This window comes from Amblyomma mixtum, chromosome 1 (genome assembly GCF_055824585.1).
Source record: "Amblyomma mixtum isolate Tamu chromosome 1, ASM5582458v1, whole genome shotgun sequence".
NCBI classification, from domain to species: Eukaryota; Metazoa; Arthropoda; class Arachnida; order Ixodida; family Ixodidae; genus Amblyomma; species Amblyomma mixtum.
Window position 1 is genome coordinate 63,577,574 of NC_143012.1, and position 22,193 is coordinate 63,599,766.

Genomic DNA, 22,193 nt, shown 5'->3' on the forward strand with positions numbered 1-22,193 from the left:
GCCCGCGCCGCGGGTCGCGCATACGCGCGCACTAAAACATACCAGAACCAAAACATAAAGGACTGCCTCGGAGAGCGAAAAACTGAGGGAGAAAACGACTTCAAAACAACTCGGCTTGCGAACGCTGGCCGCGTGACGTCACGCTCCCTCCTTAGTTTTTTTCCTCCATGGTGCTTTGATCAGTATCAGCTACGGATAGCAACGGCTACGGATAGCAACGGCTACAGTGCTGTCTTTCGTTGGCGTTTTGTGGGGGCGCCACCTGCGTGCTACATTTATTCGTATTTTACGAATACGAAACCTCGAAACGAAATCCTCGAATCTGAGCCGACATAAGAGTTCTACATCTCGTTTTTTTTAAAAAAACTATCGGCCTAGATTCGAATAAATACGGTAGCTAGCAAGTTCAAGATTATGGTGTGTCAAGCGGATGCATAAGTCAGGCGGAATGCCCTAAAGTGGTGTATAGTGCCTATAAGTTGTGGCAAGAGGTTTTATAGATCAGACGAAGCCAGGTAGCCTAAACGAGGAGTAAAAATTAAAAACAAGCAAAGACATATTGTTTACTTTCTTTTTTTTTTGCACAAGCGCTTTCCAGATAACGCTTTTTGGCTGTAAACTTTTGTCATTTTTTTTCCGTGAAAAACGTAACGGGGTTCCACTCTACGAAGCGCAAAGAGCCTCTCGGCCGCACCTGCAGCAGCTCATCCCCCGGACGCAAGCGGCCGTTGAGCCCCACAGCGCCATCGGGCAGCACCGAGCGGATGTAGTGGTGCGGGCGCACCTCCCGGCCATCCTCCACGTCCACCGTGCCCTCGAGCGAGATGCCCAGGCCACCACCTGGCTCAAACTTGCTCAGCTGCGCCACCTGCAGGGGGGCATGAAGTGAGATGATGCAGCGAGGCGATGCAGCGAGGCAATGCAGTGTGGCAATGCAGCGTGACGATGCAGTACGAAGATCTGACTTAGTCAACAAATGGCTCAAGAGAACTAGCTCAACGGTGTACCGTTCATTCAAACTTATGGCTCAAGAGAACTAGCTCAATGGTGTACCGTTCCTTCAAACTTCAGACCTTAAACAGTGCACCATTGAGTCAGCAAAAAATCCGTATGAATTTTGCACCTCTGCAAACTCCATTGTGAGTGTGACTCGGAATATGCTGACACAAAACAAAACGGCTGTCCATGTCACCTCACTCTACTCATGTGTGAGCATAGAATTCCTCCTAAAAAAAATTCCAGCCAGGGACATCTGTGAGAAGCTTCAGCATGATACAGCGTACTGCCCTTCGCATTGTTAACGATCCATGCAAGAGTGTGAGAAATGTCAGTAAGAGGGTGAAACGTTTAATGGTGATCAAACGATCAAACAAGCAGTGCAGATCGGCCTCGGAATGGTCGCCCTCAGAAAGTGATAACTGAAGCGAACAAGAACACTGTTGGTGGTCTCATCAAAGAGGACATGTCACATTCGATGAAACAGAGAAAAATAGTTGAAGTTGGACACAACACAGTCCGGGAGATGCCTGAAAGCTCAGATTATCACAAAATTTGTGCCCTTGGTCACTACAGAACAATAATCTTAGTATAAAAACACCACTGCCACTTCCACCGCCAAGTTCTGAAAACACAATACCCTTCTGACGTCTCACAGTGCAATGCTTCCCTTAACAGTACACATTCCTGATCAGCACAGTTACACTTTATGCACGTCAGAGACAGAGGACAATGCTTACCACAATCTCAAATTCTGGTCCAACCACTTTGCTCCAGTGGGCCATGATTGATGCCTCCGTCCTTGGATCCAGCTCACCAGCTAGAAATCAAGAAGCAGAAGTGAAAAGCTTAGTGTAAGCTACAGCAAAGAAACTCAGCTAAAGGCATTATGCGTACCTAGTTTAGAAGCCTTACTAACAGCCAAAGGCAGCCAAACCAAACTAAAAAAAACAGATTTGAGGGAAGGAAATGACGCATTAACTGCCTCACATATCTCAGTGGACACCCGAACCATGCCATAATGAAAGGGATACATGAGTGACTGAGAAAAGAAAGGAAGAAAGAGGTGTTCTACTCCGGAATAATTTCGACCATCTGGGGTTCTTTAACGTGCACCAACATCACACAGCATGCAGGCATCTTTTACGTTTCGCCTCGATCGAAACGCGGGCGCAGCGACCAGGTTCGGACCCCGGAACTCCGGCTCAGTAGTTACAAAATACAAAATATGCAAAATATTGGTCGTGAATAAGTACGCATTCCTATAAGGTGTATGACGATTCCTAAATGAAGTCCTCCTCAAGAGAAAAGTATGCAACAGCTGTATCCTACCGGTACTCACCTATGGGGCAGAAACGTGGAGGCTAACAAAGAGGGTTCAGCTTACCGTATTTACCCAATTCCAACGCGCACCTTTTTTCGGGGAAAATACGTCTCAAAATCGCATGCGCGTTGGATTCGAGTGCAAACCAAAACTGCCCCATAGCTGCCCATCGTCATCGCCATTATACGATGTGGGAGCTCACTAACTGCTGGAAACATGGGAGCACGTTTGCTCGTCGTTTTCTGCGTCGCAGGAGCCGTTTTCAACCGGTGTGGCGCTTGTCATTGGTCGCGTGCTCAGCGACCACGGACCGCCTTCACGGCGACGGTATCCCGTGCACTGCCGCGGGCGGACGCCTCATCACTGCCGTTGCGCGATCAAGATACGCGGATCGAAGAATATGTTGATGAAACAACGGTTATCGGAAACGCGTCATTTCGGCGGTAAAGTTCTAAAAACGATGAGACTCCTTTCTGTTTTGCGGCCGACTCTCTGACAGAGATTACATCGTCCGCAGGCGGGGCACGCCGCGCCGCTGACGAGGTCGTGCATCATGCCGATCTCACAGATAACAGCGCTCCCGCGCCCGTTTTTACAGTCGAAGATCTTTATCTTTCGCTCAGACGCACTGACGAAGTCATCGATGCTCCGCAAGAAGCATCGCGCAAGAAGCATCGCCGTTGCCGCAGTTACGCCTAGCAGCAGACGAACCTCCCATAACCGGAGCTCTCCGCTTGCGCTTGGGGCGTCTTCCTTTATACTGATGCTTTGTCAGGAAATTGCGTGAGCGAAAATCTCGTTTCTCAGTCACATCCATAGCGGAGATAGGAGAAAAACCCGGGCAGAAGCGTTGGTTCACGTCTCGGTGGCGGCAGAACGAAGAAAGAGCGTCTGCGCCCGACCGTGCGATGGAATGCTCGTAGCCAATGGAACGGCTCCGATCGTACCACGTGATTTGAAGGGCCAGTCGCGACGCTCGACTCGGGCGGGAAACAATCTTTTTTTTCGTATTTTTATCAAGAATGCGCCGCTGCCGAAGCGGGTTCTCGTAGACGATGGGTAGGCCTACTTCCCCGCGAATATTCAAGAGCGGGCGACGCCGTGGAGCGAAATGCCGGGTTTGGTTTGGTTTGGTTTATGGGGTTTAACGTCCCAAAGCGACTCAGGCTATGAGAGACGCCGTAGTGAAGGGCTCCGGAAATTTCGACCACCTGGGGTTCTTTAACGTGCACTGACATCGCACAGTACACGGGCCTCTAGAATTTCTCCTCCAAAGAAATTCTAGCCGCCGCGGCCGGGATCGAACCCGCGTCTTTTGGGTCAGCAGCCGAGCACCATAACCGCTGAGCCACCGCGGCGGCGAAATGCCGGGTTCCCGAAATTCGGTCAAATTCGCACTTTCGCGAGCCACCGCGAGTGCTTTAATTGTATCTTTTACTAACTTCCCATTGATTATCGGCTTTGATTTTTTTACACATAAAAGAAGAGGCTTGGGGGAATACAAAACGCAAGAAAATACAAAATCGACTTTATCGAAAAAAATCGCGGTTTTTTCACCCGCATCTCCCCTTAAAATATAAAAACGGTTGCAAATTATTTTCATTCGTGGAAGTCACATGCACGTTAGAAGCGGGGCTTGTAGTTTTTTTTTTATTATTACCAATATCGGGCGCGCGTTAGTATCGGGGCTTGAAAATTTTTTTTTTTTTTTGGTGCCGTAAATTGGGTGCGCGTTGGAATCGGGGGCGCGTTGGAATTGGGTAAATACGGTAACTTAAGGACAATGCAGCGAGCTATGGAAAGAAAAATGATAGGTGTAACATTATGAGGGCGGAGTGGGTGAGGGAACAAACGTGGGTTAATGATATCCTAGTTGAAATCAAGAGGAGGTGGGCTTGGGCAGGGCATGTAATGTGAAGGCTAGATAACCGCTGGTCCTTAAGGGTAACAGGCTGGATTGCAAGAGAAGGCAAGCGTAGCTGGGGACGGCAGAAAATTAGGTGGGCGGATGAGATTAAAAAATTTGCGGGAGTATGGTGGCCATGACTGGAGAAGGACAGTGTTAATTGGAGAGACATGGGAGAGGCCTTTGCCCTGCAGTGGGCGTAGTCAGGCTGCTGATGATGATGATGAAATGAAGTCCAAAATATCGTGCAAGTCCGGATTATTGGAGTCCAAAAATTGGTCACTGTACAACTATCGCTGTAAAACAGGCCTTACCATAAATTCCATCCTCATCGTCGAGCGTGGCATACGGACTGCCATCCACCACGGCACTGGTGACAATGCTGTCTTCCACGGCAGCCCGCAGCGGTGGCAACGGCTGCTCCGGTGTCACCGGAGAGCTGCCCGGGAGTGACACCGGTGTCATGGCTCCTGGTGTCAGCGTGGGTGTGGTGGGCAGGGGCGGCAGTCCGCCACCGGCATCCGAGAGCGCGACGGCATGCTGCAGCTGGAGGTAGCGGGCACCGCGCAGGTGACGGGCCAGGCGGAGCTTGACACACTTGCCCGTTGAGCGGAGCACCTCGACGGCCTGGTGGTTGGTGTAGCCCTGGAGCGAGCGGCCGTCCACCTCGATGATCTGGTCGTTGACACGAATGCAGCCGCTGGCATCGGCCGCACTCCCTTTGGCGACGCTCTTCACGAAAATGCCAGAGATCTCGTCTGTGGGTAGGGGAGAAAAAGAGACAACATGCATGACGTTCACGAGGTTCAAAAGCAAAGAACAGAGAGCACGCACTAAAAAAGACACAGAGACCCCAGACCAGAAGAAATTTGCAACAAGCAGCAAACATATTAGTTTGGTGTGCCTGCAAATAGGCAGTGTGCTCATGCCCTCCAAGTACAGCAGAAAACTTTGCGGAGGTGTGAGCGAAAAATTCCCAGAGAAGCCGCGGCTTGTGAGACCCAGGTTTCTCTTTCAGCTAGTTTTTAACTATATGCAGACTGTGAACTTAATATAATATGTCATGGATATGTTGAATGTGCAAAAAAAATTAAAGTAATGCAGAAAAAACAATAATTCAGGCAAAACAGCATGTATACCAATCTATATTCTGTAAGCTCATATGCACTCTTTCAAAGGTTCATAGTTTATGGGGTTAAGTTTAACGTCCCAAAGCGACTAAGGCTATGAGGGACGCTGTAGTGGAGGGCTCCGGAAATTTCGACCACCTGGGGTTCTTTAACGTGCACTGACATCACACAGTACACGGGCCGCTAGAATTTCGCCTTCATCGAAGTCACGTTTTTCAGCTCAGTAGCCAAGTGCCATAACCACTGAGCCACCACGGCAGCGTGCTCCGTGCGTATGAACATTGTATCCCACAACTTCAAGGTGACTGGGACCTGAAACAATTTCTGCAACACCGAAGACAACTTCTTCTGGAATGAGCATGCACTGGACCATAGCACAAGCTTGGAGTCAGAAAACTCAGCGAGTGACGACAATCGAGTGTAGAATAAATGCCGCTCATTCCTCAACAGGTGTGTTGTTTTTAGCCGAGGAAAAAAAAATTAATTTTTGCACATCGCGTACATGAACCGCCCTCCGTAAATTGGCCCTCGAATCTATAAAAAAAAAGTGCGCCCTTACATATGTTTGTAACATACCGTATAAACGCGTGTAAGGGCCGCACTTTTTTTTCCAGATTCGGGAGCCAATTTTCGAGGTGCGGCTCATACACGCGATTTAAAAATAAAAATTTTTTTTAAGCAAAAACACAGCAATCAGGGAATAAACGGCATTTATTCTATGTTCAGTCGACACTCGTGGAGTATTTCGACTCTGAGCTCGTGTTGTGCTCTGGTGCACGCTCATCCCCAAAGAAGCCGCGCAGCATGTCCGCTGTCAACGCGTAGCCGTTGTTCCGCATTTCCATCACTAGCAGAGCAGTTCGGGAAACTCACACGGCTCGCCTCGGAAAGCGCGTTGTTTGCAGCTTGTGTTTCTCAATGCACCCTTTTGATTGCACGGTCATCGGTCGCACTTCTCGGCCACTCGAGTTCCCTGTCTGCCGCACGCTTGCCGCGTTTGAGAGCTAACTCCCAGCCGTGTAGCTGATAAGGTGCTTGCCCATCGTGCTAAAAGTGCATTACTCGGCGGCAGCACGCGAAAGCCACAACTACTACGGTGAACGTGCTAATCCGCCATAAAAGGTTGGAGCTGGCGATACTGATGCCGATTAGATAGCGGGAAGTCGCGGGGGAGAAAAAAATTGACGATGATGATGATGGCTGCGGCCTCGGGCGCCATCCATGGATGGTTTTTGGAAGCTCTTGTGCGCGTGCTTGGACTCTGCGATCAAGCGCTCCGCGATCGAGCGCACCGTTGTTCGCAGCCGGAGCCGATCGCGGAGGCCATGGCGTGTGCATTTAGAAGGCTATTCCCGCCTGGGTCATGGAAAGTTCGGGTGCGGCCCTTACACGGATTTATTTTTTTTTAAACATTTCCTTTGGGAAAACGGGGTGCGGCCCATACACGGGTGCGGCCCTTACACGCGTTTATACGGTAGTAGCTGCTGGGGCGTGCACTCAGTATACCAACTTGGTTGACTTTGTGGCAATGTTAGACAAATGCAACCAGTTTTCCAAGGCTTTATAGTAGTTACACACTCCTATTCAACACGAATGGCTCGCAACAATACACACAGAATCCACAGACCAACCCGAAACTCAATAACCATGTCGCCAAATACAAAACTAGCGCACACCAGTGACGTGGAAAACCAATGGCATGTGTGAAGAGTTGAAAGCCAGCAGTAGCACTAGTAGCAGCCACTCCCCAAAAGAATCTGTGCATCTACATACCCTGTGTTCCCTTCTCGCAGACGTAGCCAGCAATGGTGATGCCCAAGCCTTGCTGGTCTTTCACCAGCTCCACCTCGAAGGTCTCCGTTTCAGGAAGGTCATCCAGTGAGATCTGGGAGCAAAGCATGGCATCAGAGGGCCATCCCAAAACAACAGGATGGTTTTTGATGTACCGTCTTCTGTTCTCTTTTGTAAAGTACGCCATCAATTGATTTTGAAACTAAAGTTTATAAGCTCCTACATATCTCAACAAATAGTTTCTAAGCATTAAATTTTGAAAGTGAAGTTTGCAATAATTCCAGTCTTAGTGCGCCATACACGGTCAAGCCTACTTGCAATTAACATGCTCAATTATTGAAAACATGGGCAGTGCTACAGTCAAAACATACAGAGTAGAACCCAACTACAACATAGTAAGCTCAGATAGAGCAAAAACTCGGATATAATAAAGTGAAACTGCAATCGTATTTTGCTTTCAATTGACTAAATTTAATTTTTTTTCTCGGTTATAGTAAAGATTTTTTTATAGAAACGGCTACGGTAAAGAGCGCCTGGCCGTGGTGACGTACGTCCAGTGGCATGATGACAACGCAGCATGCGCAAAGTCTAGGATTGCAAGGCCAACGTCCGGATTCAGTTATCCAGATTCCATTATCCAGATTCCCAATTAACAATGGTTGAATTGACGAAGTTTTACTGCACAGGCAGTCTGTGTGATTACACATCCGCCACCTGAGTTCAGGCATGCTCACCTCGGTCAGGAGTGGAGAGCCCGGCGTCCCCGCTGCGGCAGTCGCCATGGCAACCGTGGCACTGTGGATCTGCAACCGCCTCTCCAGCTCGTCGGCGTCGGCCAGCAGCCGGGTGGGCAGCACGAGCGGTGGCGGCAGTGATGAAGGCCGAGGCGCCGGCAGGTCGCCAGACTCGGAGGGGCGCGCCACCACCAGTCGCACCCGGGCGCCCGCCTGCCGTAGCACCGAGGCCACCTGCTCCGAGCCCAGGCCCCGCAGGTTGACATCGCCAATCTGCAGGATGTGGTCACCACTTTGGAGCCGGCCATCCTGAAAAAAGGAAGGAAGGAGGAGCAGTCACGACCCGCATTCTTTGCACTGCATGGCTAAATGCGAATGAGCGTACCCGTTCAAAGCCAGGTTGTGCTCACACATGCTTAAGTTCACGTGGTGACCAGCTTTTCTGTTCAAAATACTAGACCAGCTAGTTAAACAGTCACCATTACTACAGTAGTAAGAAGTAACCAAGCCAAATTATACTTAATGCCACTGCTTTATCACTGCTTGAGTTTTAACAGCTCCTAGAGAGCTGGCTGAGCTACCTAAGACGCTGAAGTTTCCGGACTGCAGGGTAGCAGTTCGACACAGCTATCCAAAGCCCCTCCCAGTGCAACTCGTGCGGCCCCTCTCGCCGCGGCCCGCGCGGCCCGTCTCGCCGCGACCTGCGCGGCCCCTCTTGCTGCGACCCGCGCGGCCCCTCTCCGCGCAACTCACGCAGCCCCAAAGTTAGACAGACTTTGTGCCTTGAAGTAACATTTGCTTTGCTTCAAATAAGATCGCTCACCAGAAGCCTACAGTACACTGCCTCTGAGCATTTCATGATTAACGTGAGCTTTGTCCCAGGTCCCCCTGTACAACTCACCCGATCAGCAACACCACCAGGCAGAACGGTCTTCACAACAACGCCTGTACTGCGGCCACCAATGATGCCGAAGCCCAATCCCGAGCCATCGTTGAGCAGCTCCACGGCTTCCACTTCGGCCCACTCCGTGCCCAGCACCATGGCTTCCTCACGCTCGGCAGCCGACTTCGTCACAGCGGTCACGGACCCAGAGAGGGAACTCGATGGCAATGTAGACACAGGGGTGCCTGTGAACAACACCGGGACAAGCAGCCCGTTCGTTGTTATCTTATGTTGGAACAATTTCCACCAAAACACAAAACACAGCACGGCTATGACACGTGCACTGTGACAGTGTTCAAAGGCAATGGGCTCTTTTGTAGAATAGAAGAACAGCATCTACACCTGCAAGGGTCTTTCGTTACATTCTATGTTTAGGGACTGACTGGGCCCCTAAAAGTGATTTACTTCTCGGGACCATGTACCAGCTGGACCAAGCTTCCACTTCCGAATTACAGCTTCCATGTGGAGGACAGAATCTCGATGTGGACTTAATTTACTTAATGGACTTAATTCAGCTTTCTAAGTTCCAACCGTGTCCGACAGCCCAACACTAGCAATGAAATCCTGTGCCAAGCGTTAGGTCCATAAATTAAATTACCACCTGTACATCCTCTCAAACGTGCAAAAGCAGCAGATCCTGGCAGCAAAATATCACAGCCCACCAACATACCTTGAATGGCAGGTGGTGTGGCACTGACAGGTGTCCCCCTGGCAAGGACCAGTTGCACCGTTCCTCTGGCTTGCTGGAGAATGCCAATGGCCTGCTGGTGTGAGATGTTGCTGTCCAGAGGCTGACCGTCTATGGCCAGGATCTGGTCTCCTTCTTCCAGGCGTCCATCCCTGTGTGCATAGCGAAAAAGGCTTAGGAGAGGTGCTGCCAAGTGCAATACTCCTTTTTCAACCCAGTACACAATGGCCATTGCAAAAAAAGAAAAAGAAAGAAAACCAACGGACTATCTCGCCTGTTGCACGATGTACAGTATTGTGGGTTTTTATCGTAAGACATTCAAAATTTTTCTTCCCTCAACCGCTGGCTCGTTTGAGGTGAAACTGCGCACAGAGCTTGCGTATTATAGTAACTTTTGTACTGTAGCAAGTTTTACAACGGTACTTACTTAGTTGAGCCGTGCATGATGCAAAAGCTTAATTGTCTGCGTCGAGATCGGCAAACCGAAACCCAAAACACCGAGTTTTTGCTGACGGGCAGCAGTAGCGCCATCTGTCTTCCACAACGAAATTAAGCAAGAAAAACACAGCTGAGGACTTCGCGACGTCGTCTTCCGACGCATTAGAAGAGCCACGAAAGCAGACGATATAAGGTGAATTGGATAAAGTCATTGGACAAAAAAAAGAAGACGTCAAGCAATATTCTTTTAATGGCACAGCCTCGTTAAAATTGTTTTTCGTGGCATTTTTTCCGCTAAGTTGGCCGAAAATGTTCGAAGCGCTTCAGCTGAAGCAGACGAAAAGGCCGGAACGGCGTATTCAAAGGCCCGCGCTCCTTGCAACGCTCGCCTTGGCGCCTTGTGACGCTTTCGACTGCAGAAGACAGATGGCGCTACTGCCGCCCTTCAGCAAAAACTCTGTATTTTGGGTTTCGGTTCGCCGATCTCGACGCAGACAATTACGCTTTTGCATCATGCACGGCTAAACTAAGTAAGTACCGTTGTAAAACTTGCTATGATAGAAAAGTTACCATAATACACAAGCTCTGTGTGCAGTTTCACCGCAAACGAGCCAGTGGTTGAGGTAAGAAAAATTTTGAGTCTTTACGATAAAAACGCACAATACTGCATCTGTGGGCATCGTGCAAAAATTTTTGGCTGCATTAATGCGATCTCCGTAAAACATCCCATTCGGCATTTCACCATAAGTGCTCCTCTCCCAAAAGCAAACCAAATAGAGTTCCTACCCTGCAGGTAACTTTAATTTCACTGCTTGGAACATATCTAAGCACAATTTTCAACACCAACCAGAACAGTCAGATTAATGTTTTGCTGCGAAGTTAGCTGTGGCTGAGTCAATTACTCACTGACGGCAACAGACAGGTAAGCATTTCAAGGTGAGACGTTTAGAACATTGCAAACTAGGGTATCCAAAAACAGGAGAGGGCACCTGTAAGCCTATTAATTCCAAGACGTTAATGGAAAGTGAAAAATACTAGAAAGGTATGAAGTTTTAATCATTTTTCAGATCCCACTTTAGGGTCCTGATCTTAACTTTAGATGCTTAAATTGGTGAGACTGTCACACAGTGTGCAAATAGTACAAAAAAGGACGGGACACTAGCATTTGACCAAACGGGAAATAGTGCTCAATGGAACGAGTGTACATGAGCTTCGCTGCCTGATCAAGTGCATGGTGTTACGCAGCAATGAAAGAAGTATGTAAGAGCACACAACAAGTGGCCTGTGCACCACTTTTTTGCAGGAAAGCAAGGACAATACAACTTTGACCAACCATGAAAAAGAACAGACAACCTTCCTGCCTCACTAGTGGTTAACAGCCGGAATGAAGCACTGCCATTCAGCCAAAGCATTTGTCCAAAACATTAGAAAAGTGTCTGAAATTGGGCATGTCGGCCCACTGGATATCAACAGTCACATCTGCGTTCGGTCTATCTGTACAAAAATAGCGATGGAACAATGCATAGTCATCAATGTAGATGACTTCTGCGACAACTCACAGGAGACAGTTTCAAACAAAATGTAGCCTCATACTTAAGTGTACGATGGTCAGAGATGAAAAAAAAAACATGCACAACTATTAAGAAGCAAATTTTTAGCAATTTCATCATGTTCGTTTCAAGGACTATTCGAAAATTTCTCTTGCCTGCATAGCTCATGAACATGAAATCCACAAAGACTATCTAAAGCAGCAGCATTTTGCTTACACAATGTGTGTGAAAATCCAACGAGCAATACAGTCAAGCCTGTACCAGAAATACGTTCCTTGGCGGGCATCCAATTCAGCACAACAGAGTGTACATTCAGCATACAATGTCAGCCAAGCAAGGCTATCGTCTAGACACCAAAAGCTGTGTAACTACTGTGCAAGCAAGACGTGAAAGAATAACTTGCCCAGTCTACAAGCCTGCAACTCTTCCTGCGTCTGTCTAATCTAGCTTCTCCAATAAAGACTCAATAGACCCCCGCAAGCACCAATTGCAAAGCTGAAAACAACAACTCAACGCCTTTTGTTTCCCCTTTCTTGCCTAGAATTTCATAACCTAGAAGCAAGAGCAGATGTGGACTTGATGAGTCACTGTCTGCGTGCTTAGACAGGTACAAGCTCAACATCAAAATAAAAAAAAACTTTTAGCACAACTATACCTCAGAAACTGCCTCGATATCAAACCATATCAAATCAACCTTCTTTCTGTCTATGAAGGAAAGAAGAAAAGGGGTGAGGGAGAAAAAGCTGCAAAAGTGTAGCTTCACAATGCCTGGCCCCTATGTCTGCCCCCTTTCACAACTATCACAAGTTCCGTTACATTAGACCTGCATCTTGTATCCCTCAATGTGGAGACAATCATTACAAGGTAACATACCATCGCTAAGCACAGTCACATACTCTAAATCGTCCTTTGCAAGAACTCGCTGCAAGTGTAATTACCCACCCACAACGGCTGCTATCGCAGACACCGATCGTTCTCACAAAGCACTGAAACAATGAACTTCATGTCAGCAACTGAATGTGCTTCTTTTTTGCACTACCATATTTTTAGCAGCAATGTTTTTCTTTTGACACTATGGGCTCGTTTGTTCATAGCTGCTTTTGTTTTATTGTTGACAACATGGCCATTGTTTAGCCATACTCCCCCACTTGCAATGTTTTTGTAAGCCCTGAGGGCATAAATAAATACATAAACTGTTATGCAAGATGTGAGAGTCTTCCAAACACAGCTTGAACAGGCAAACTATCAAAACATTAATACATCTCCAGTCCAGCACATTTAGAGCAACGCAAGAAGCTTTTGAACGTTACGAGTTGATGATGACTCCACTGCATTCCTCATAGTCTGTTCTCTCAATGGCAACAAATAGTTTTTTAGCATAACAAGCAAAAATAACCTTAATGCAGCAAGAAACAGGAAATGGAATGTTGCAGTGCCGCCCACCATACAGAAATGGTGTAGGAAACAACGGCAATGAAACTGCGGTGCAAGCTATTTTGATTTTTTTGTTTGCATTATTACACCCTGTAACATACTTCAAGAAATAAAAAAGGTCCATGGATGATAGTTACCAACTAGCCCAAGTTTCTACCCTCGTAAAGGTCCATTTCTCTGAGAAACTTTGGAACCGCCCACAATCTGTGCAGACATAACAGTTGTGAATGCTTTGAATGGCGTAAATCGCAACTGTAATCGATGACCCCATTCATCACATGCCTCAACGACCCAATATGATCCTGATTTTTTTTTTTTATCATGAGCAAATGCACAACATGTAGCAACAGGTTGGTAATGTTCGTAGTATTGCAATGGTAGGGTTACTAGCCGGAATTCCTCCAACCAAGCTCACAAAATGGCACGCACTGAAATAAATTTCCAGCAAAACTTGCTCACATAGAGCTTCAAAATCTTGTCTAAATGGTTAGGATATATAGAAGAACCTCAAGTAAAAGCTTCGTTGAAAAAAAGCTTCGTTGAAATATATGAACTTTAAATTTAAATGCACTGCCACTTAAGCACTTAAGAGTGCTTCAAGTAACAACATCATACTTCATTTGAAACATCACTAAAGACAGACCAACCAACCCCAAAAAACTCCATATGGTTCCCCTCAGAATAAAAATTTAGTTGTGAGACAGTGCTTGTACTGTGTGGTTTTTTTTTGTCCTCCTTTGAGCTGTGTGTCTCCATCTAAAAATGAGTACTAACATTAAGGCAGTCAGTAAGCTGCTATCCAATGCATTATAATTACAAGGCTCTCCCATGGCCACAAAAATTGAATCCATTACCTTATGTATGCACGTGCAACTGATTTCAAAAATAGAAAACCATAATTAAACAATATAGCCAAACAGATCACCCAGTGACACCACCAGGGCCCAGGGATATCCAAATCATAGCCAAATATCCTAACACCTTTGAGTACCTGCGAAGGATGTCCGTGGCAACTTCTTGTTTCAAATATCCTGACACGTTATCCTGTTGATGTCCAATTTGGGTGACATTACGGACATTTACTTGAATCATGTCTCACCACGTCTGCATAATGTTCGCGACAAAGATGGCAAAGTGGACGCTTGTGTTTTTTTTTTTCTAATGAAGATACCTGCAATATGGTCCACTCATTTTCATTTCTTGGTAGCGTCACCACAGATTCATAATTGGTTTGGTTTATGGGGTTTAACGTCCCAAAGCGACTCAGGCTATGAGAGACGCCGTAGTGAAGGGCTCCGGAAATTTCGACCACCTGGGGTTCTTTAACGTGCACTGACATCGCACAGTACACGGGCCTCTAGAATTTCTCCTCCAAAGAAATTCCAGCCGCCGCGGCCGGGATCGAACCCACGTCTTTCGGGTCAGTAGCCGAGCACCATAGCCACTGAGCCACCGCGGCGGCTACAGATTCATAATTGCAGGACCACTAGCTCCAAAGGCTCCAAAAGCTTGTGGAAATTCTTTGTTCAGCAGATATATGCAATTTTGGAGCTGCATGACTTCTGATTTGTAACATTTGTGCAGCCTGACCTATGCTTCTCATATGCTTGTTGTTAGACATGTTTGCCATGGCAGCATGTGACGCTGTGCAGATGCTACCCGTTAAAAAATCAGCACTGGGCAATGCAACTACACCATTGTAATCAGCTGCAGTAATTTCTTTCTTTACGCCTAAATCGCGGAAAATGCAAATTATCTGTGTGAATCATTTATACGTTGGCCGAGGAAGTTTTTTTCTTTTGCGCCCATAAAAATTCCCCGTGAAATATACCATTGTAATTATCTGCAGTAATTTTTTTCTTCACGCCCAAATCGCAGGATATGTAAATGACCTGTTCGAATAATTTTCACGTTGGCCGAGGAAGTTTCTTCTCTTGCGCCCATAAAAATTCCTCGAGAAATATACTGTTAATTGATCAATACCCAACATGTCCTTGCTAAGGCCTATGAAAATCTTCAGCAACTTCCTAAGGGCCTCCCTTGGATACAAAAAACACGGCCAAAGAGATGTGAGGGATGTCCGCTGGAGCTAATTCGCACTTCCTGGGGATATCCGCATGTCCTTGCAAGATTTCACATGGACATTGTGGCCAGTCGACACCGTCGCGCCGTCACCACCCTTCACCGTAACAGTCAGCGTTTGCGGTAAACCGCTCTGTATGGAGCTGGACACCGGTGCGAGCGTTTCTGTCATGGAAAAAAACCGTCTTCAGGAGCTGCTACCGTCAGTACCTGTCATGCCGTCTGATGTACTCCTGCGAAGCTACTCGGGTGAGCTCACACAAGTTCAAGGTAGAGCGGATGTCACAGTGCAGTTTCGTGACAGAAAAGCAGTGCTACCTTTATTCCTGACTGGGGAACGTTCACCTACACTTCTGGGCCGGAACTGGATTCGAGAACTGGGCATTGAGATTGCTCGCGTGGAAGCAGACGTTCATGCTGTTTCTGATGTTGAGGACCTTCTTCAAGCATTTCCTGAGGTGTTTGAACAGAGCCTGGGAACTTTCAAGGGTCCAGAAGCCACAATCCATGTTCCACAAGATGCTGTACCAAAGTTTTTCAAGCCACGGCCACTGCCCTTTGCCCTGAAGGATGGGGTGTCACAAGAGCTTCAGCGCCTACAGAGGGAAGGCATCCTGGAGCCAGTCACTTCTTCAGCTTGGGCTGCACCAATTGTTCCAGTGGCCAAGAAGGATGGACGTGTCAGGATTTGCGGAGATTTCAAGATTACCATTAATCCAGTAGCTGTGATGGAAAAGTATCCAATTCCAAGAATTGAGGACCTGTGGGCCATGCTGTCAGGAGGTGAGAAGTTCACGAAGCTGGATTTGAGGGACGCCTACCAGCAAATAGTTCTTGACAAAGAATCTAGAAAGTATGTCACAATCTCCACACACATGGGATTATTCCAGTATACACGTCTTCCTTTTGGCGTGTCATCAGCACCAGCCTTGTTCCAAAGGGAGATGGAGAACCTTTTCCGAGGGCTGCCACATGTTGCAGTATATTTCGATGACATCCTTGTCACTGGCTCGAATGACTCGGAGCATCTTCGCAACCTCAGTGCTGTCCTATCTAGACTTCGTGATGTTGGACTTAAGTTGAAGTTCGACAAGTGTCATTTTTTCGTCCGACAAGTTGAATACCTCGGGCACATCATAAGCAAACAAGGCCTGTCTCCAAGTTTGAGCAAGGTATCTGCCATCCTTCATGCACCTGCACCCCGGGGCGTCAAGGAGCTTCAAAGTTTTTTGGGACTTGTGAACTTCTACAGGCGTTTTCTACCAAACCTTTCCGGACGCCTCCGCCCTTTGCATTTACTTCTCATGAACGAGAAGAAATGGGTGTGGGGAAAAGAGCAAGAAAATGCATTCAATGTAGTGAAGCAGTTAATAACATCCGCCCCAGTCCTAGTACATTTCGACCCAGGGAAGCCACTGTGTCTCAGCTGCGATGCCTCACCGTATGGGATCGGCGCAGTTTTGGCACACAGAGAATCTGATGGTCGAGAACTGCCCATTGCTTTTGCCTCCAGATGTTTGTCTCGTGCAGAGCAAAACTACAGCCAACTCGACAAAGAGGCATTAGCCTTTGTATTTGGTGTGGAAAAGTTCCACCAATACTTGTGGGGCAATCATTTCACTGCTTATACGGATCACAAGCCTCTACTAGGATTACTGAATGATGACAAACCCATTCCAGTGCAAGCATCACCACGACTAGTCAGATGGGCATTGAAACTTTCTGCATACAAGTACAAGCTTGTGTACAAGCCTGGTCTGGACTTAGGTCATGCGGATGCTCTCAGTAGGTTGCCGTTGCCTGCAAACAACGTGGATCTACCTGCACCTGCTGAAATGTTCATGCTTGAACAAGCATACCCAGGACTGTTGTCACCTGCCATTGTGGCACAAGCTACAAAAAAGGATCCATTCCTGAGCCACGTAGCTCTTGCTGTCCTGCGAGGTGAAAAACTTCCATCAGGACCAGAAGGAAATCCATTCACAGCAAGGAGCAGCGAACTCAGCCTCCACGAAGGTTGCTTGCTGTGGGGTTCCCGAGTTGTTATCCCAAAATCTTTGCAAGCCAAAATCCTAATGATACTTCATGCAGGGCATCCTGGCATTGAGAAAAGCAAGACAATTGCCAGAAGCCACATCTGGTGGCCGGGAATTGATGGAGACATCACTAAGAGTGTAAAGAGCTGTGAAACCTGCCAAGCTTACCTGCGTGCACCGCAACGCATCCAGCACACGCCATGGCCGTTTCCACAGAGGCCCTGGTCAAGACTTCACGTTGACTTTGGGGGCCCATTCATGGGTCATACATTCCTGGTCATTGTTGACGCCTATTCAAAGTGGGTTGAAGTTTTTCCAGTGACGTCAACATCAGCGGATGCTGTTATCAATGCTTTGCGAGCAACATTTGCGCAGCATGGACTGCCGGATCTCATAGTTTCCGACAATGGGCCTGCCTTTGCAAGTGAACAGTACTTGGAATTCTTGGCACGTAATGGAATACGTCGCATGCTTGTGCCTCCCTACCATCCAGCTTCGAATGGTGCGGCAGAGCGCGTCGTACAGACTGTCAAGAACAAGATCAAGAAGAGTGGATCTGGATCTTTCCAAACCCAGATTTCGCGGTTTTTATTTCACTACAGAACCACGCCACATGAAGTCACAGGCAGAGCACCGTGTGAAATGCTCATGGGAAGGATGTTCAAGACACCTTTGGATGTTCTTCGCCCAAATTTACACACTTCAGTGCTGCTGAGACAGTTGAAGCAGAAACTACAGGCCGATAAAGGGTGTCGTTCTTCTCCATTGCCGACTGTGGGAGACAACGTACTCGCAAAGAACTTTCGTCGAGGACCACCGTGGGTACCCGCACGTGTCACGAGCACTACAGGTCAGTCAGCAGCTACAGTCTGTCTCAGTGACGGTACTCTCTGGCATAGGCACGGCGACCACCTACGTCCTCAAGTCGAAGAAATCGTTGAGCCTACCACTGAACTATGGAGGCCTGAACCTACTGGAACACAGGGCGTTTCCAGCCACCCATCAACAGAGTGTGACACCAGCTTGGCTGTTTCTGTGGACTCTGACCTCACCGTGAGTGGTACTAGTGGCACAGAAGAGACAACTGTGAACGTGACTGGTGGTACAGAAGAGACTGCTAAGAACTCTCCCAAGTCAGCGTGCAGCACGCCTCAGTTGCGAAGAAGCACGAGAAGCCGCAAGCCAGTGCAGCGCTACTCTCCATAACATTCTTCTCTTCTTGAACAAACTAATGGGGGAGGACTGTTACAGTTTCGTTTTCATGTTTGTGTTGTGGCGCCACCCGGTGCCGACGGTTTAGAACTTGCGAGGCAGCAAGGCAATAAAAAGGACACAGCTCTAGGAGCAGTGGTTCATTGCGCAGTGGAGCGCGTGCCTCATCGTCCGTTTCTTCGAGCCTAGCCGTTGACGGCGACCGCCGAGCCGGTCCGCCTCTCGGCATTGCTCGGTCCACCAACTCGTTACAGACATCCTTGGATATCAGTGTTGTCACGGGGCAGGTGCAGTGATTCAAACCACTGAATGAAACTAAACAAGCATTGCTAAAATACAAAAACAAGGAAAGCCTCAATAGACCAGGAGGCAAATCTGCTGCTTGGATGACAAGCAAAGGCAACGTGATCTTGGATGTCTGTTTGCATTCAGCATGTCGTCATTACAAGAGAAAGTTCTCATTAAAGAGCCATTCAGGCAGTACAGTCGCAACTACACGGCTCAAAGACAAGGAGAGGCTGGCCTGATGCACCAAGCTCTGGCCAGCCACCCAGCAACAACCACGGGCACACTTAAAGTAGCACAGTTTCTGCAACCACCCACCTATTTTTGATGCTCTCCTGAACTCCGAGGGCCTCTTGTGCTTGTCACACTAAACTAAAACCATCACGACACGGGACCACAAAATGCACTAGGACAACAAAAACACGACTATTCCGACGACTTCACTCGCGGAAACGGAAAGCAGCAGAGCTGTGGCAGGAGCTACGCGGTAACGCCACTACGGTAGTCGCTTCAGCAAGCACACTCATCCCGAGTCGAGCTTGGTGCGTGCCCGGGGTTCCGGCCGCGCGCAGGGTTCGAATCCCGTCACTACCGACGCCACGCGCGCGGTCGCGCCGTCGCCACAGTGCCCAAAGCCGACGCCGCGGCTGTACACCATAGCGGCCCCACCGTCGGCCACGCCGCAGAACGTCCACATCACAGGGCGGGTCCCACGGCGACCAAAGTCATCGGAGGCAGTGATCTAGCCCCCCACCGCCTTTCGGGCCGCAGGACTCACGCGCGAGGTCGGGGGGGGGGGGGGGGGGGGGGGGGGGAGCGACCCAACTGTGGAGACAACGGCGCGCACGCACACACCCACGAATCGGCCAGGGGAACAGCCTCAATGCGCAACTCGTTTCAACTGCGACAGCAATGAGATGACGCCCTCTCGTACAGACGGCGGGGCTTTGAAAAGCGATTGGCAAAAAACGATATGTTCCTCCTTGTTCGGTGTCCCGAGATAAGATAAGGACGCCCTATGCGGCCGCAGCGACGCGCGGTAGTTGGGTGCAGATATGTCTTCGCAATAAATCAAGAACGACGGTTGCAAAAGGTATGTGGTTCGCGGGTATGCTTTGCAGAAGTTGATTTCCCTTTTGTCTTTTAACGACTGAGTGAAGCAGGGCCAATGATATTGTGGCGTTTCCGTCTTCGAGCCTTGAAATCTCTTCCCTAAAGTCCACACTTCCAAAGACGGTGCATTTTTGTTCCCTAACAGTAAAAAAAGAGGCGAGTGTCCCGAAACACTCCTGAAATGTTGTAAGCGGATGCTTCTGTTTCTTTTCAGGGATGACGGACCCTCTTCAATCGGGAAGTGAAAGGGCGCGAACACCCCAACCAAGACACGTCTTCTGCTGGGTCCTTTAATACGTTCCCGATGAAAGCACCAAATGCGACACGAAAAAAACCTCAGCAAAGCCGTTGAGTCCAGCCGTTTGGACGCAGTGAACACCGTGAGCACTGTCCAGAATAAGCGACAACACCGACAACAAGGTCTCCCGGCTACGAACCGCGCACCCTAGGCGCCTAGCATACACGAAAACGGACTTATGGGCGAAACGAATCTTCGAGGCGGTCGCCGGGTCAGATCAGCACCGACGGGCGACGCGTCGAGCCGTCGACTGTGAGGACGCGTCCACCGCCGCGCTCGGCGGAAGACGGACGGGGCAGTCGACGCCCGCGGACGTCAAAGACGGCACGGAACGCAGCAGGGACGCACGTAGAGACGGCGAGTGGCGGCCGGCGCCGAACACGGCGGCGCCCAGCGCCTCGCCGCCGCGCTCTCGGTGGGTGCGCCGCAACGGAGGCGATGTTGACGTTCGGCAGTGGCGGTTGCGCCTATTTGCGGGCGTCGGCCCAGCGTAGCGGTGAAGGTCTCCGGCGCTGCTTTTGCTGCTGCTGCTTCGCCCGCTCTCGCGCTCCGGGCCGGCCCGGCTCTTACGACACCCGACGACCGGCCGCCGCAGACTCATAGCGCGCGGCGGCTGCGGCGTGCTGCTGGCCGCACCTCGGCAGACGCGCCGTTACTCCAACGCAGCGGGCGAGAACCACAAAGGTCGCGAAAACCGCGTCGCAAGCACGGGGCAACCGGAGGTAAACAGGCCGTGAAGCGGACGCCGTCGCCGTGAAGGCTGTATCGGGGGGTCCATTCCCGCGCCTTTCACTGGAGGACGGCCGACGAACGTCCGTCTCTGTCCGCTCCTCCACCGCCTCTCTTCACGCAGCACCTGCTCGCGCCAGACTTCAACCTGTATCAACCCTCGATCGCCGCCGCAACGGTGCCAGCGCAGAAGCCGGGGCCGCACAGAAACGTCGCTCGACGACGGATCCGGTCCCTTCTATGGGTGGAGGGGGTGTCGAGGCGCCGTCAACGGCGGGACAGAGCGCACCACCGCTCTTCTCCGGGAACGGACGGGGTGCGACGCGCGGGCGTTGGCGCGCTCATCGTCGGGCGGCGCGAACCTGAAGCGAACGGTTTACGTATACGGAGGAACGCAAATAACAGCACAACGCGACCCGCACTCAAACGCCGCCGGGGGGCGCGGCAGTCGCTCGGAGGCGGCGGGACTCCCTCGCTCTCTCCTGGGGAAAAACACGGCGACGCGGAGGGAGCGATTAGGGACGAAGGAAGAAAAAAAAAGTGCGCGGGTAGGCGCCGAAAGCAGAAAAAAAAAGCGTGAAACGGGAGAGCCGGCCACTCGGGCTTGCCCCTTCCAATTTCCTTTCCGCTCGTCTCGAGACGACGCCGGCATCTGGCAGTGAATGCGGCTTTCCCCCTCGTCCCCACTTCTTCCCGAACGGAGGTTTCCTGCCACCGCCAGCTCTTCCTCCTTCGAGAAACCGCCAGCGGTCAGCTGCGCGCGGCGCGACCCGCGTGGGAGTTATTGCAGACTTCTCCAAAATGGGAACTCCCACATTGCGGGAAGCCTTTTATATCGATAAAAAAAAAATGCGAAACTGGGGACGCCGCGAAGGCGAGTAGAGTGACCACACCGAGCGGGGAAATAAGCGAAAGCAAAGAGTGAGAAGCCAAAAGGTAAAGAAAGAAAGGGTAGGGCGGCAAACGTTGCATGACATCGTCCCTACGGCCGATGGGCGGGGACGCTGCTTCGATCCCGTTTCCTCCCCCTCGTCCCGACTACCTGCGCCACGGCGTCCGAACCACGCGCCATCTCTGGGGCGGCCAGCGAAATTCGAGCGCGGCGCTGAAACAACGGCCCAGCGTACGCGGAGACCCGATGGCGGGAAAACTACACGGGGTGACAACGTTCGAGCGGACATTGGCGCTTTAGAGCAGACTTTGTAGCAGCCAGAAAGCCAGTTTGTTTTATGACAGCACGATCGAGGCAGCCACACAACAGAAAAGCAAATAAAACACGAATTGATACACTCCTTTGTAACAATATTCATCTCTTCACTACGGGCACAAAACCCGAGAGTATTGAAAGGGGGAAATCGCAAGCATCCGCAGAATAACCGGCAACAAAATGACGCAGTCAGAGAGCTTCAAATGCATACGCCAGCAGCATTACTCTTCCGTGTCTTCTGTTTACAAACTTCGTTTTGTCATTCCAGCAGGAGCTATTGTTTGTTTAGCCGTTATC

The 22,193-nt window shown here is 49.7% G+C and overlaps 1 protein-coding gene across 3 annotated transcripts in view; it reads right to left on the reverse strand.

The window, feature by feature from the left end:
- The window catches only part of LOC149366500 (multiple PDZ domain protein-like), a 234,298-nt gene that overhangs the window by 177,954 nt on the left and 34,151 nt on the right, over nt 1-22,193 (reverse strand). For 2 of the 3 annotated variants that reach the window (XR_016283859.1, XM_089551028.1), the window contains exons 6-12: nt 9,495-9,664; nt 8,783-9,009; nt 7,882-8,190; nt 7,130-7,241; nt 4,541-4,984; nt 1,737-1,816; nt 695-868 (exon numbers count right to left, since the gene is read on the reverse strand). Coding sequence is in view for 2 of the 3 variants with exons in the window: in XM_089551028.1 (XP_089407154.1) it covers nt 695-868; nt 1,737-1,816; nt 4,541-4,984; nt 7,130-7,241; nt 7,882-8,190; nt 8,783-9,009; nt 9,495-9,664 (1,516 nt within the window). In the remaining variant the exon portion in view is untranslated. Of the gene's footprint in view, nt 1-694; nt 869-1,736; nt 1,817-4,540; nt 4,985-7,129; nt 7,242-7,881; nt 8,191-8,782; nt 9,010-9,494; nt 9,665-18,867; nt 21,113-22,193 lie in introns of those variants that run through there. The other variant, XM_089551036.1, reaches the window with a different exon arrangement.